The 13,535-nt window shown below is 42.5% G+C and overlaps 1 protein-coding gene across 4 annotated transcripts in view; it reads right to left on the bottom strand.

Moving 5' to 3' along the window:
• The window catches only part of PTCH1 (patched 1), a 67,734-nt gene that overhangs the window by 38,726 nt on the left and 15,473 nt on the right, over positions 1 to 13,535 (bottom strand). For all 4 annotated transcript variants that reach the window (XM_004684916.2, XM_012726433.1, XM_012726435.1 and 1 more), the window contains one exon: positions 358 to 547. In XM_004684916.2, coding sequence (XP_004684973.1) covers positions 358 to 547 — 190 coding nt within the window. The remainder of the gene's footprint in view (positions 1 to 357; positions 548 to 13,535) is intronic.

The raw sequence follows: 13,535 nt of genomic DNA, 5'->3' as shown, positions 1-13,535 counted from the left end.
TTCTTTCTTTCTTTCTTTCTTTCTTTCTTTTCCTTTTCCATGGTTTGTAAGTTTGCTAAAGGCAATTCAAACTATAACTGTTCCCAATGACCTTAAGCAATGAAACATTTTCAGAAAAGGTATATAGTCACTCAAGCCCTGCCTGTAGGCCCCTCCTCATTTGGGCATAATGCCCAGATACTGACTGAAAAAACATTATAAAAAAGTGTCTGATTGTTAATAAACTCTAGAAACTGAATCAAGATGTAAAAAGAGCATTTCATTAGAAAACTATTTTTAAAAACGATCCCTCCAGGTAATGCTTCTAGTACAACCTCAGTTACTAAAGCAAAGCAGCAGCCTCTTCCCACTGCTTACCTGTTGTACATATATACATGAACCCGGCTGGCCTGCAGCGCCGAGTCCAGGTGCTGTCGGAGCGCTTCTGTGGTAAGGACATTCGCACCTTCTTCTTTAGGGGTCTGAATCATGAGTTGAGGGTTGAACATTGCCTCTTCTCCAATCTTCTGGCGAGTATAATTTAATTCACGACTTACTCGTCCACCAACTGACCAACAGTACAGGTTTCAATTAGAACAGCAAATCCCCACAAGTTAATGTTCCATTATCTCACTAAGATGTGCAGGATATACAATAAATGGTCATAAAAATGAATGGATAATGTTTGAGTACCTTCACTTTATTATTATTGGCAATGTTAACTTGACCGATAATAAGCAAACAACATACTCACTAAACCCACGCAGGATAGTCCTGCCCAACATCGGAGAGTAGCACACCCGACACCCACTGGAAAGAGCTCAGTGCACCTTCCACTGTATGGGAGGAAAACCTGAGTCACTTTTTCCTTCCGACAAGACCAAGTACCCTGCTACAGTTTTCTTCACTTCCATAAACAGTGTGCCCCTGCAACACATTTCAAGATAAATAGTTTCAATTTACATTCTTCTCCTAAATAATCTGGCAAAAGCAGTAAAGAAATGTTTCTCTTCATTGACAAGGAAACAAGGAGAGGTGGCACAAGTGTGTTCAGCATAAAACTTGCCAGCAGATAAGTAACATGGATCAGGTCAAATGCTCTCAGGGAAATCCCACTGTGAGGAACCCAATTCATCAGCTGGGCCACCATGGATAGTCCTAGAGCCTGGCTCCAGCAGATTCACCTGCTCAGCAGCCAAAACCACTGGTGCCAAGTTCAGAGTGGCCCAGGGAAGGTGGCCTGAGATGTGGAAGATCCCCAGGTAATCCTGAATCTACCCCACCACCAACCCTGTTCTCTCTAAGCCAGCAGGCAAAGGCATAAACTGCTGTCACACACTGCTTTTTGGTTTTGGTTTTGATCTGCTTCCTCAAGTCCAAGGCTGTATTGTAATTATGATTTTTAGAACCAGTCAAGCACAAGATGCTACACCTGGCTGCAGTGTCTGTGAAAAGGGAGTGTCATTTCTCACCAGTGCAGGAGTGTGCATAGGAGCAGTGAGAGGACAGTCCTGGAGACAAGGTTCCCATCCAGTAAGGCCAAAGGTGGGAGAGGGAGGGAGGTAGCAAATTGGAAGAGAACTTTAACCCCTTTTCCACACACACACTTCTGATGGAGCAAGTGAGTCTGAACAGTCCTGAAAGTCACTGACAAGTTGAATATTGGCTGAAAAAGGCATTCAGCTCTTGTTTAGAAAGTGTGTTCGGTGATCACTGTCGTTCCCCTGGGTAAAAATCCATGTACTTCAAGTTTAGTATTCAAGGGCGTAAACATTTGGTTTGGTCAAGAAAATAAGAGCTGGGAACAACAGATTGTTTAGTTCTCTTGGCATATTTTATAAACAAGGGAGCAGGATAATAAGCAAATAATGCCCTCATTAGGAAAACCAGTCCAGATTCACAGGCTGGCAGGTTCACAGATGACCAAGACCACTCTATGAGGTGAGGTTGAACTACTCAGTGTGTGCCACAAGGAGGATAGGAAGACAAAGGAGAGGAGAATGGGAAGGCAGGGAGGGAAAAGGGAGGTGGGAGGGAAGGAGATGGGGAGAAATCGATTAATCAGTTGGTTACAAAGTATTAAGGCTCTCAGAAAATTTTGACAAATGCCCTGGGGAATTGTTGAGGCTATTGCAAACAATCTGAAGTTTAAGAAAGACCACAAAAAAATATCAGGAAAGACTGGCCACAGAGGATAAATTTACACAGTGGCATTAGCTTATTCCACAAGTTGCACCAAAGCTGCCTGCAGGCAGGGTCTGGTTCCACTGTACAATGCATTACTCCAATCAATTAACTACTAAATTAGACTCAATTCACATTCTGTAGAGATAGAAAAGCCATTTGAAGCTAAAAATCAACCAAACAACAACAACAAAACAAACAAACAAAACCCTCACAAGAACCCTAATTATTAGTCTGGAGTTTTCTCCTGAAAAGCTACAGTAGCTGAACACCCAGCAGTTCCAAATAATCTTTTTTTTTTCTTGGGAACTGGAGGGTTAGGCTGGGGAAGGTCAGCCCCTTGCCTCTATCGGGTTTATTGTATAACATTAACACCCCAAGCCTATAAATCATTTCTATTTCTACCTGTCTCCTCAGGTATGGGCACACCATGAGATTTCCCGTTCTACTTGCAATGCTGCATTTCCTTAATTATTACTGAAGCACAGAATTTCAGGTAAGTTAAAAGCAAGAGGTTAAAGGACACAGACACATGCCCCTCTCTCACCTAAACAAAGGAGCGGTCAGTAACCAGCAAGAAAGGCTTACAAGCAAAATAAAAATCAACTACAAAATTCATGCCACTAAGAATAATTCTGACCACCCTCATAATGGAGCAAATTTTATCACAGGGATTTTCAACGATTATGTTATTGCCTACAAAATGTGACATGTACCTCCACAATCTCACCTTTTTAAATGTCTTCAGATGTATATTTAAATTGACACCTATTATTTTAATAAAGGTGTGTATTTGGCATGCCTCTGGAATGCAGTCTCTTGACCATCCATTTCTTAGCTCTAGTGATACGAAAATTTTGTTAATGTGACATCAGTTTGTTTTTTTTTTTTAATATTTATTTATTTATACAGAACTGGGGTATAGGCCAGAGATGCGGAGGGTGAGAGGACTCACCAGGGACAGAGTTGGGTGCAGAACAGGCAGATCGATGAAGTACACTGCTGAGGGGAGCAGCGGGCGGGTCAGGAGAGGTCTGCTGCACCATGTGGTCACCTCCGGGGCAGGCAGGTGGGGACCGAACTCATGCTGAGGTGGTTTAAGCTTCATAGTACTGTTCTTTAACCCTCTGCACCACTAGGGAGGGCCCCGTGACATCAGTTTTAACCAATACTACCATATAAGTAGAACCAGTCAACTAGAATTTAAAGGAGTTCTGAAGTTTGCTCAACCACCTATGATGTACCCTACTTTTGAGTACTATTATATCCAATTTTCCTTTACATATTATAGGGCCACTTTTTACCTAAAATTTCATTGTACATTTAACCAAATGTGCATTTTCTTTGCAAAACAATTTAGTAACTTAAAACATTCAGTTGATATCCACTTTACTTGACAAAGAATCACAATATGACTAATTAATCCAACAAGAAATTGGGGGTGCATGCTCCTTGCTAAGCAGTGGGGTGGTATGGTAGATAGGAAAGATGTGTTCTCTGCTCCAGAGACTTTGCCTGACAGCAACAGAACAACTTCCTGGCATGACGAGTGGCACAGGGGTAATTAAGATGGTGAAGCCATGTGTGTTCTCGGGTAGTGGGTGGGGGGACCACTACAAATGGGATGGGAAGAGAAGTCACATTCCACTGCCTTTAAAGTATATGGGGAACAGTGTCCTGGGCAGGAGAACCAGCAACTGCAAAGCTGTTATGCAAGTGCAGCTCTAACTTGGTGAGACCACAATGATGTCATCCACTGGTTGCATGGCAGACTTAGCTCCTTCTCAGGTATACCTGTGTCATAAACTGAACTGCATTCATAAGCTTTTACGTCAATGTTTAGCCAAGGTGCTCTGGAACAAGCTACCAGAAACAGAAAACCCCCTGGACAGAGCAATTTTATGAACTGACTTTTGCTACCTGTGCAAATGCCAATCCTAAATCACAGCGCAGTGACATCCCTGAGCTGTCCTTACAGTGCAGGTTTCCCTCCCACATACCAGTGAAAGTGCTGCTCTCAGGAAACGCACAGCTATTTCAAGTACTTGAAAGTACAAGGGGAGTGGGGGCTCAGGGGGGACAGATGGCTTTCTTACTCTCTCCTGTTTTCAAGGTCTAAGTCCCCTTTTATTATTTAAAAACTAATATAATGTCCATGAAATACTGTCCAGTATTTTTTGACTATAAATGTTTGCATTTACATATACTGACAGTCACCTGTGAACAGCTGTTAGTGCTATGTGGTGTGGTTTATGGATAATATTTACCTGCTTCCCTTTTGAGGATTCTGTTTCTTAATTTTTATGCAATGAACAAAGCTAAAGACTTCCAGGTGACAAAACAGAGAGAACTTAATATGAATGCTAGTTTGTAGGGACTTGAATTAAAAACAAGTTCAATGCAAAAGTAACATGCTTCTTCATCATATACTTAAGCCCTCTTCTTCTTTCCCTTCCTCAAAATACAACAACTTTAATAACACAACAACCAATATCTTTGAAAGAAACTTAGGGAAAATGTTATCTTAGGATGCTGAGACACAAAATAACCTCTTATACCTGCGTGTGCTTCTCATTTGCAAAAGGATTTTCACACTAGGGATTTACTTACTTGTAAATCTTTTTCAGTGCCACATCCCATCAAATTGGGGGCAAGCCAGTATGGAGAAGCAATGAAGAAAAGGTTCTGAAGGCAAGGATGTGAGGCCCAGCACTGCCATTATGGCTCTGAGAGATGGGACAAGTACTCAAAATAGCTGAGCCTTCAACTGCAAAATGAGATAAAGATGCCACTAATAAGCTCAGAGGACAGTTGAAGGTCTGACAATGTATGTGAAATTTCCCAAACGTCATTCCAGTTGACAGGAGGTAGAGCTGACACTTCAGTCCTGAGCGCTGCTGCCCTCAAAGGCTCAGGACTTCTGAGCAACTGCAGATGTATTTGGAGGAGCACAAATTTCAGTGGATGGGACTCTACTAAGTTTACCATGAGAGTTGTCAGATGCATGAAAAGTATTATATAGAGCAAACACTTGGCATTTTTATTTCAAGGATAAAACTAACTACCTCCCAGATCTTTCACCATCACTAAGGACATGCAGTTTTTCCACTGGTATTTTCCTTGTGATCCCAGAGGGGCCTGTACATTAACAGGGGTGGACATAGAAGGACTAGCAGTCCTTGGAAATTCTGGAAATTCTGCCATCTTGTTCTCTAGAATTCTGAGATGTTAACCAATTATTTGGAAGAGCAGGGGTTAGAGAGGAGTGTGTGGTAGTGTTAAAAGTACCAACTCTGCAGAGAAGTTCTTAAGTTCTGCTGGTTCTTTCGACTTCCCAAATTGAACTGAGGGTGGTTTGTCTTCCAAGGTGAAGGAGAGCCAGCAGAGGCTGGAAACCATTCCACTCAGGGTCTGCTGCTCTGGACCATGGGAGGTGAGAGCCAGTCCATGCCCTAGTGATGCTGTCTTGCACTATGGGCTGGGGTCTTTGGTACAGCCTTTCACACAGAGCTTAATGAAAGTCTGCAGCATTCATGCAAAAAGCTTTTGGCAAAAGCTTATTGTGATCCACATAAAGATGATCTAAGAGGCCAACCAAAGTTTTTTGCAAATAAATTCCAAGTCCTTTCAGGGAGTCACTGCCTGCTGCCCACTCACCTTGGCGCACTAGGCGCAGAGCACACACTCAGTGTTGTCAGATGAATAAATGAATGAGCAGTCTCAATACAGAGCCTTGGGAACAGGCAGTCATCTGTATAAAATATTAATTCTCCCCAAAGCCTACAAAAGTCAATCAGTCAAAACAAATGACCTTTTCAGTCTGAAAAGTACCCACTCAGAGTCCAATTAGGAAAATGGAGTGTGTGTATATGCAAGCGTAGCATTTGCATTTGATTAATCCCATGAATTATCTAACAGCCTTGAGAGCCCCCCCCCCTTTCATTGCTTTAGATCCTTCTTTCAAAGTTGTGATTAGTTATTGTGAGGGGGGGAAAAGTACAAATATCTAAAGAGTATAACTGCAAAATTATCAGCACTGGCTCATTTTCTAAATTGAAAAAAATGAAGATTCAGTAATTTGGGCAATTGGCTTAAAACTCATAAGCTGTGAGTTTTCACTACTCTTCCACCCATCTCTTTTATTCATGACTAGCCAACTGCTGCTTAAGCTTCTGGGCTGTTTTTCTCCTTGTGTGATTGTGCCCTTGGGTGTTGCCATGGGAAAATGCTAGAATCAGATAGCTCAAAGAGAATTTGCCTTTATGAAGTGAACCCAGTGAGATGAAAACCACAAAAACAGGCAAGAGCAGGACACATCCCGGCTCCTCCCCAGGGAGGGCGCAGGGCACAGGAAAAGTAGTAGGCTGCAAGTATGCGCCTGCCACGAGCCCCCACACCAGCTGTTGGTGGTGCCATCTGTTACTGCCTTGGCTGCTTCCTCTGAATGGCTCTCCGTGAAGCTGCCGGCTCGCCCTGTCGGGCACGATCAGGTCAGTCAGTGTTCTGTCCACACTGGACCTGCTGTCTGCCACAGCCCTCCCAACCTGTATTTCCTACAGAGCCCCCAGCCCCCAGGATGACCTGGCATCTGTTGGGAGGTTGGTCACTTGAGGCTGTGGCAAGTGAGGGCTGTGAGGGCTACAGTCCACTTAAGACAGGCCGTGTGGAGTCCTAGCACACAGACCCAAGGATATCCCTGGTGCCAGCAGGACACGTACTACATCTCCAGCTGGGAATTATTCTGGGTCCTCCCATGATTTCACCAGAATGCCCAAGTGCCACAAGCAAGCAGATGCAAACCTGAGTCCTGTCTTTCTGCAGGTAAGGGAGTGCTGGAGGGCACACAGGGAGCATCAGCACCCTGACACCCAAGGCAGTGTGCACTGTTAACCAACTTCCATGTTCTGAACTAATGTCTCCTGCAGTTTTCATTCAAAACAAAAACCAGAAACAACAAAACTCCAGTGCTTGCAGGTAGTAGCTTATCACAGCATCTGTGAGGCTGGTATCACCTTCCAGGTCCCAAAAGTCTTCTCACCATTATTTGGCAGGGCCTCTCACACTGGCCTCCAATGTGAACAAGGGAGGGAGAAGATAATTTGATTCCTCCCCCCCCCCCTGCAAGCAGCTTCCCAGCTCCTGTGGTCCCATTTCACCCCTGCACAGATCCTTCCTTCTAGATCTTATGGGGAGACACTTCACTGGGGGCCACTTTCAGGATTTTGTTACCATCAGGATTAGCTGGATTAGGGGCTAATGCATAAGGACCCCCTAGCACCATGAGGAAGTTTCATCACCAGGTCAGCATGGTGAACTATATTCTGTCACCACCACTTCTTATAGCCACCAACCAAAATAGGGGCTGAGGGGCAGAAAAATGCTCAGAGCACAAAACACATGAACTCGTTGTAGCAATAAATTCCCCATGGTGCATTTTCATGGGCCTGAACCATTCAGAACTTTCCTTTCAAACAGGAAGCCTACTGAGTCTTTTCTGATCTATAAAGAATCTGTGTCTGATAGTGGCAGTAGGTGGATGATAAGCATAACTGCCCCAGAAAAAAAAAAAAAAAATACAAAGAAACATCTAGTCTTTTGCCAAAAGCAGTCATGCAGTTTGAGAAGAGTTGGAAATTTACATTACGTTTAAGACAAGCTAGTACCTCCAGGATGGTCAATTCCCAGTCTTTTAAAAGACATATACAATCCCATCCAACTAGACACCCCCCCCCCACTTTGATGTGGAGGGAAACAATGTGGGCAGGAGTAGAAGGAATGGGGGTGGGCAAGAGGGTGAGGAGAAAAAGAAGCACATCTCTTAATTTCTTTAAAAAAAGCAGGCCCTGGAAGTTCTTCCAGGAAACCATTTGGTATGCTCACCTACCCAAATGCCGTCCTGCCTGCTTGCCTGTGGGATCCTGCATGAAGTAAACACAACTTGCAGAAAAAGTAAAAGGGTTTCTGCAAGTGAGTGTGTGCTCGAACACTCAAGGACCTGTGTGTGTGTGTGTGTGTGTGTATGTGTGTATTTTACAGAATAGTCCCTCTTGCACAAAATTGGGCTGTTCCATCAAAGCCGTATCTGTTATATTTCTGTCTTTCTCTTCTGTTTGGCGTATTCACCAACAAGAGAAAAGGAGGTAAGCTTTGGCGGCCCTGACCTGCAGCTGGAACACAATACTTTCGCACAGCCCTGCCGACCCCTGACATAAATTTTACACCGCAGCTGGCATTTACACACTCAGCATTACCATATGTATAGCTGCTCGGTGCTAATTATGCTAATCACCTGTCTAACTCGCTGCAGCGAAAAATGGTTGTATTTAGCAGTCCAGTGCCTACCAATGCAGCTTACTGTGTGGCTGAAATGTACATTCAGACGGCCCTGAATGGCAAGATTTTTCCACGTTGCTGGCTACATTCAGGCCTCAGAAAAATTTATTCAAGTCAACTGGTTTCGGTCCGCAACAAAAAAGTTACGAGAAAAAAGTGAGTGTGTTCTTGCCCTAACATTCTGGATCTGCTTGCAAGCAAAATGATAAATCAATTGGTGTGGGAAACAAAAAGGGAGAGAGATTTCTTTTGGGAGCCATGTGAAACTGTAGCCTATTTAAAAAAAAAGGGGGGGAGGAAGGGTCATCCCCATCCCCAAATCTCTAGAAAGAGCAGTTAATAGATATTTAGCCCTAATCCCAATTTTCTCAAATTGCAAGCTTTGTTTGCAATTAAACAAGTTATTAAACGTGTTCAATTTATTTTTCCTGGATCATGTGTGAATTAAAATGATGGCATGATAGTTATCAATTTTTACGTATTACAACAACGTATGAACATTATGGAGATGGGGAAAACAGGTAAGAGGAACTTGCCAATTTTTTAGGTAAACACAAAGTTCTTTTGTTATCTCCATTCTTAAAAAGTCTCTATTTAGAGACACTGTGTGATGTTTACAACTATTTTTGTGAAGTTTTTTCATTTCCCCAGAGAAAGGAGCAAGTGAAATCAGGGAATGGGGGTGGGGAAGAAAAAACGTGGTGGGGGCAGGAGAGAATTAAGAAGTCCACACTTCTCTTAGTTCCAAAACTCCTGTTTTCTCATCATAGTTTCTTTAAACCATTTTATCAGATCACTCTATAGAATGGATTTCTTAAATTGGAATAATATCACGGCAGGTTACTTTAATAATTCCTCAAATTTAAGCTGACATGCCATTTCCTCCTAACTCAGAAAACGTCTCCCATTAATTTTTAAAACCCTAAACGGAGCAGTTTAAAGACTGCCTGGTATTGCGATGGTCATTTGGTTGACCAAAATATGTCCTGACTTCCTTCATTTGCGATTAGCACTGGTGGATAGCCCACAATACTTACTTTCTTTGTCACCTCCAAATCATCATAAACGAATTCTTTACTTAAATATAGCAACCGATGGGAAACTGGAAGGACAGTTATTTTGCAACATCTCTTGGTTTACCCCAACAGTGCTAACAAAACACCAGGGCAGATGTTTGATGACATATCTTAGATTTACACACAAAGGCGCCCAACCCAGGGGACTTTCTGAGATACAGGAGGGTGTCCTTTCAATTTAATTAACAACAGAATAAAAGATGATGCTCACAGTGACTTCGAGACACTGCTATGAAGACAACAACTTTCTCTCAGCATTTTCCTCCCACCCCCTTCTGTTCAACATTTTATAAGCTTATCTGACCAATGAAGCAACATTATCCAAGCCACATCTTGCTCTCCTTGGCACCCCAATACAATTTTTTCCCCATCTGGAGTATTAATTCATCTGAGTTTTTGTACTTCCAAATCTTGAAGGCAGAGCCAAAAACAAACAACAAGCCTGCCACCATGCTCACTGTGGGTAGACGAGTTACCCCTCTTTCTCTCTAGCTCTCCAGCTCTGTTAAATAGGTGATGGACCACCCTGCTTCATGGCACGGAGCAATGTTTACATTGCAGTTCTTGACTGTGTAATACATCTGGCATTTTTGGGCAGGATTCCTGAACAAGGAGCCAGAAGCCTTTAAGCAATGATTTAAGGGGAAAAAAATGATGCACACTGACTTAACAAAGTCCACTTCCAGTTCCCTTTGCTTACTTCTGTATATGTTTCATCAATTACTGAAAACTGCCTTGGCTGATAAATTGGGGGAAGGTTGCTGTTTCTTTCCATTTATTCTAATAAAAATAAAGTTTGTGCGTAATATGGAGACATGCTTCTCACCAGTCTTTATAGCCAGTGGTGTTCTGAGATACACATGAAATGTGAACTATTTGGGACAACTCACACCTGGGTTTCTGGATTAGGACTGAGGTCCTACCTCCACATTATAAATCTTTCCAACAAACTTGTCATTCATTAGCAGGTACTTGAGTGCCCCCACAATGACTACTGCCCTAACAAGTGACAGTTGGAATTTAACTATGTCCTAAACCCCAAATACAACAAAACAGTCCTAATCTTGGAAGAGCCAAGGACATGATGCATCTTTTTGTACATGCAACTCCTAAAAATCTCAATAATGATCAAGCAGTTCTTCAATGGCAGCATTCTGCTGTTTAGTGAGGGTAATTATTTCTACTAAACTTAAAAATGGATATAGAAAAAAGAGATACTACAGTATAAAGGAAAACAAAAACCCTAAGTCCAATTTAATAGAGAAAAAAAAATCTAGTTAAGTATCCTCACAAAGAACCCAAATTCAGAATTTGGGAGCAAAGCACAAGTAACAAAAGTGCTTATATTTTGGTAACCCTAGTGTTCTCTGTATAGTCAAGGATGGTTCTGAAAAAATCCCAAACAGCTTCCTTCTTCAGAACTTAAGACATGCTTTCAGGACTGTCTTTTGTTCTTTGGTTGTCAACCAGAACCTCTCATACAGAAGGGCCATCTAATGTTGTGGTCAAAACTGGGATAAGGAAAGAGGTCCTCTCCCACCTCTATCCAGGACTGAGTTCCCCTTGTCTTGGGTATGTTTCCCAGCCAGAAAAAGCCTATTTGGAATGTCATGATTTGCATTTCACTCAGGATCCAATGCTTCCCTATTTCATATGGCACCTTAAACACAGGAACCAAGACTTTCACACTCCACTTGTCAATGGATGCTGAAGTTAACGCAGAAGCTCATAAAACGTCCTGACTCTACACAGGGAAGCATATTTTCTGTAGATAAGATGCTATCACAGAGTCCAGTCTTGAGTGTTCTCCTCATCCATATAAGAATCCCAAGGATGCAAATGGCAGCGATGCTTCTAATATCTCTCACAGTTTGAAATTATAGTTTCTAATTCCCTTCTATCAGCTTATAACTAGATTTACTACTATTTCAGTTTTCACACTAGGAATTTCAGAGATCTACTGGGAGGAAATGATTTGGGTAGTAAAGGAGTAGGTAGGTAAAGAAAGGAAGGAGGAGAAAGGAGAGGACCTGGGAGTCAGTGAGGTTCAGATTGGGTGACATTATTATAGTAAAACAAACATACAGGTATGGTGATTATTTAAGGATGTCTCACATAGTTGGAATTTCCTTAACTTTTTATTTAAAACAATGCTCACTTAAAATACTATACTTCTGCAAACAGTCTAATAAATCTGGTCTCTTTTTAAATAATTGTAAAATATTTTCACACTTATCTTCAAAGTCAAAAAATCCTGCAAATCAAATACAAACATATATCCACACACAACCACCAGTAGAACAGTCTGCTCCTTGGGATTTCAATCTGAGCAGACAGTGCACAGATGAAGTACGACAGCTACGCATGCAGGCCTTGCCTGCAGAACGGTGACCCCCACCCAATATGAGAAGGGCAGACAAGTTACACAGCTCAGCCCTTAGTGGACAGGGCTCCAGGGTCATAGGGAGGTCAGCTTTAAAGGAGAAATGCTGATGAAATATAAACATGGCATTGTGGAAAGCAGACAAATCTCCCATAGCTTGTCCAGCCAGCGTTAATCTTGCCATCAGCTGTGGCGCATAATCCAAACAAACGGATCCTGTGGTTCATACATCTGGAAGTTGTCATCTTCTGGAGTCTCCAAGAGACGCTATGTGTGTCTGAAACACCCCATTGCCCAACCTGGCTTCTAAATTTGTGGAAGGGTCAAGAGGGGCAGGTCACAAAGTGAGTTGGAGGATTCGCACAGTTAGCAACCCCGGGGAGAAGGCACCTAAGGCGATTTGCTCTTTTTAAAAGCAGTTATTGTTAGGTGTTAATTTGTCAATCATTTTTCTCTCCAATCTGAAAGAACTACTCCAACTGTATTTGTGTATGCTGTGTTGGAGTCTGAGAAATACCTACTTAATAAATGTAATCCTCATTTTAAAAAGTGGACAGGGGACCAAGGAGGAGAACGGAGCTGTATTTCATTCTTTTCCTGTCACTTGTGAAATGAACCCAAACTGACAGCCCAGAAAGCAGACTCCGTGAGGCCCTTGCAGAGGCCACAAGGGCAGTCTAAGTGGAGCCCACACTGCCCTGCTGCCATGCTGCAGCCTGTGGGGTGTCCATGATCTGTTCTTTGAGGACACCCTATGGAAGAGTGGTTAGAGACAGGAACACCTGGTGGGGAATGGGACAACTGAAGAGCTCACTTGCTATCTGGGGCTTCCAAAAGGTGATGTTACTTCGATAAAAGTCCAGGGATATCTTTTGTTGATTCAGTCATGCTAAAATCCGTCAGCCTATGTTTGAGGTCATTCTGCACAATTAACCTAACTGAAAGGAAAAGGGGATATATGAATATAAAGCTTTTTCTTTTTCTGTTGACATGTCTCCCCCCTATCTATCTACCTATTTACCTACCTTCCAACCTACCTAAACTCTGCTCTTTCCCTCTCTGCCCCAGCTAGCACTTGTCATGACATTTCATATTCAGTGTCATCTTAAAGTATAGGAAAATTATAATCTTAAATGATTAGTGTGAAAAAAAATCATCACCTGGGTTAGTAAAGATGAAAATGGGGTGGGCGAGTTGTTCTAAAAATTGTATTTTGTAATGCACTTGCAGCCACAACCCCATTGTAATAAAGTTTCCATCTTTACAGCATGGGTATTCCAATAAGTATCTATCACCCAAACCACTGGGGGAATTCTGCACATCGTCCCACCTCCAGCTTAGGCAATGAAAAGAATATTTTTGGTTGTCTCTGCTGAGAGAGTGTTACTGGCATCTAGTGGGTAGAGGCCAGTGATACTGCTCAACATCCTACAATGCACATGGCAGTCCCACAACAGAGAATTACCAGAGATGTCCACTGAGCTGAGGCTGAGAAGCCATGCTTTGGACATTGAAAGGGTGAAGCCTACTTATCTCCTATACCTGCTTGTTATAATTCCATCAAGCATGTGTGTGTGTGT

The sequence above is a fragment of the Condylura cristata genome, unplaced genomic scaffold (genome assembly GCF_000260355.1).
Source record: "Condylura cristata isolate star-nosed mole 26May11 unplaced genomic scaffold, ConCri1.0 scaffold00017, whole genome shotgun sequence".
Classification (NCBI taxonomy): Eukaryota; Metazoa; Chordata; class Mammalia; order Eulipotyphla; family Talpidae; genus Condylura; species Condylura cristata.
This window is presented reverse-complemented; position numbering and strand designations above follow the sequence as displayed.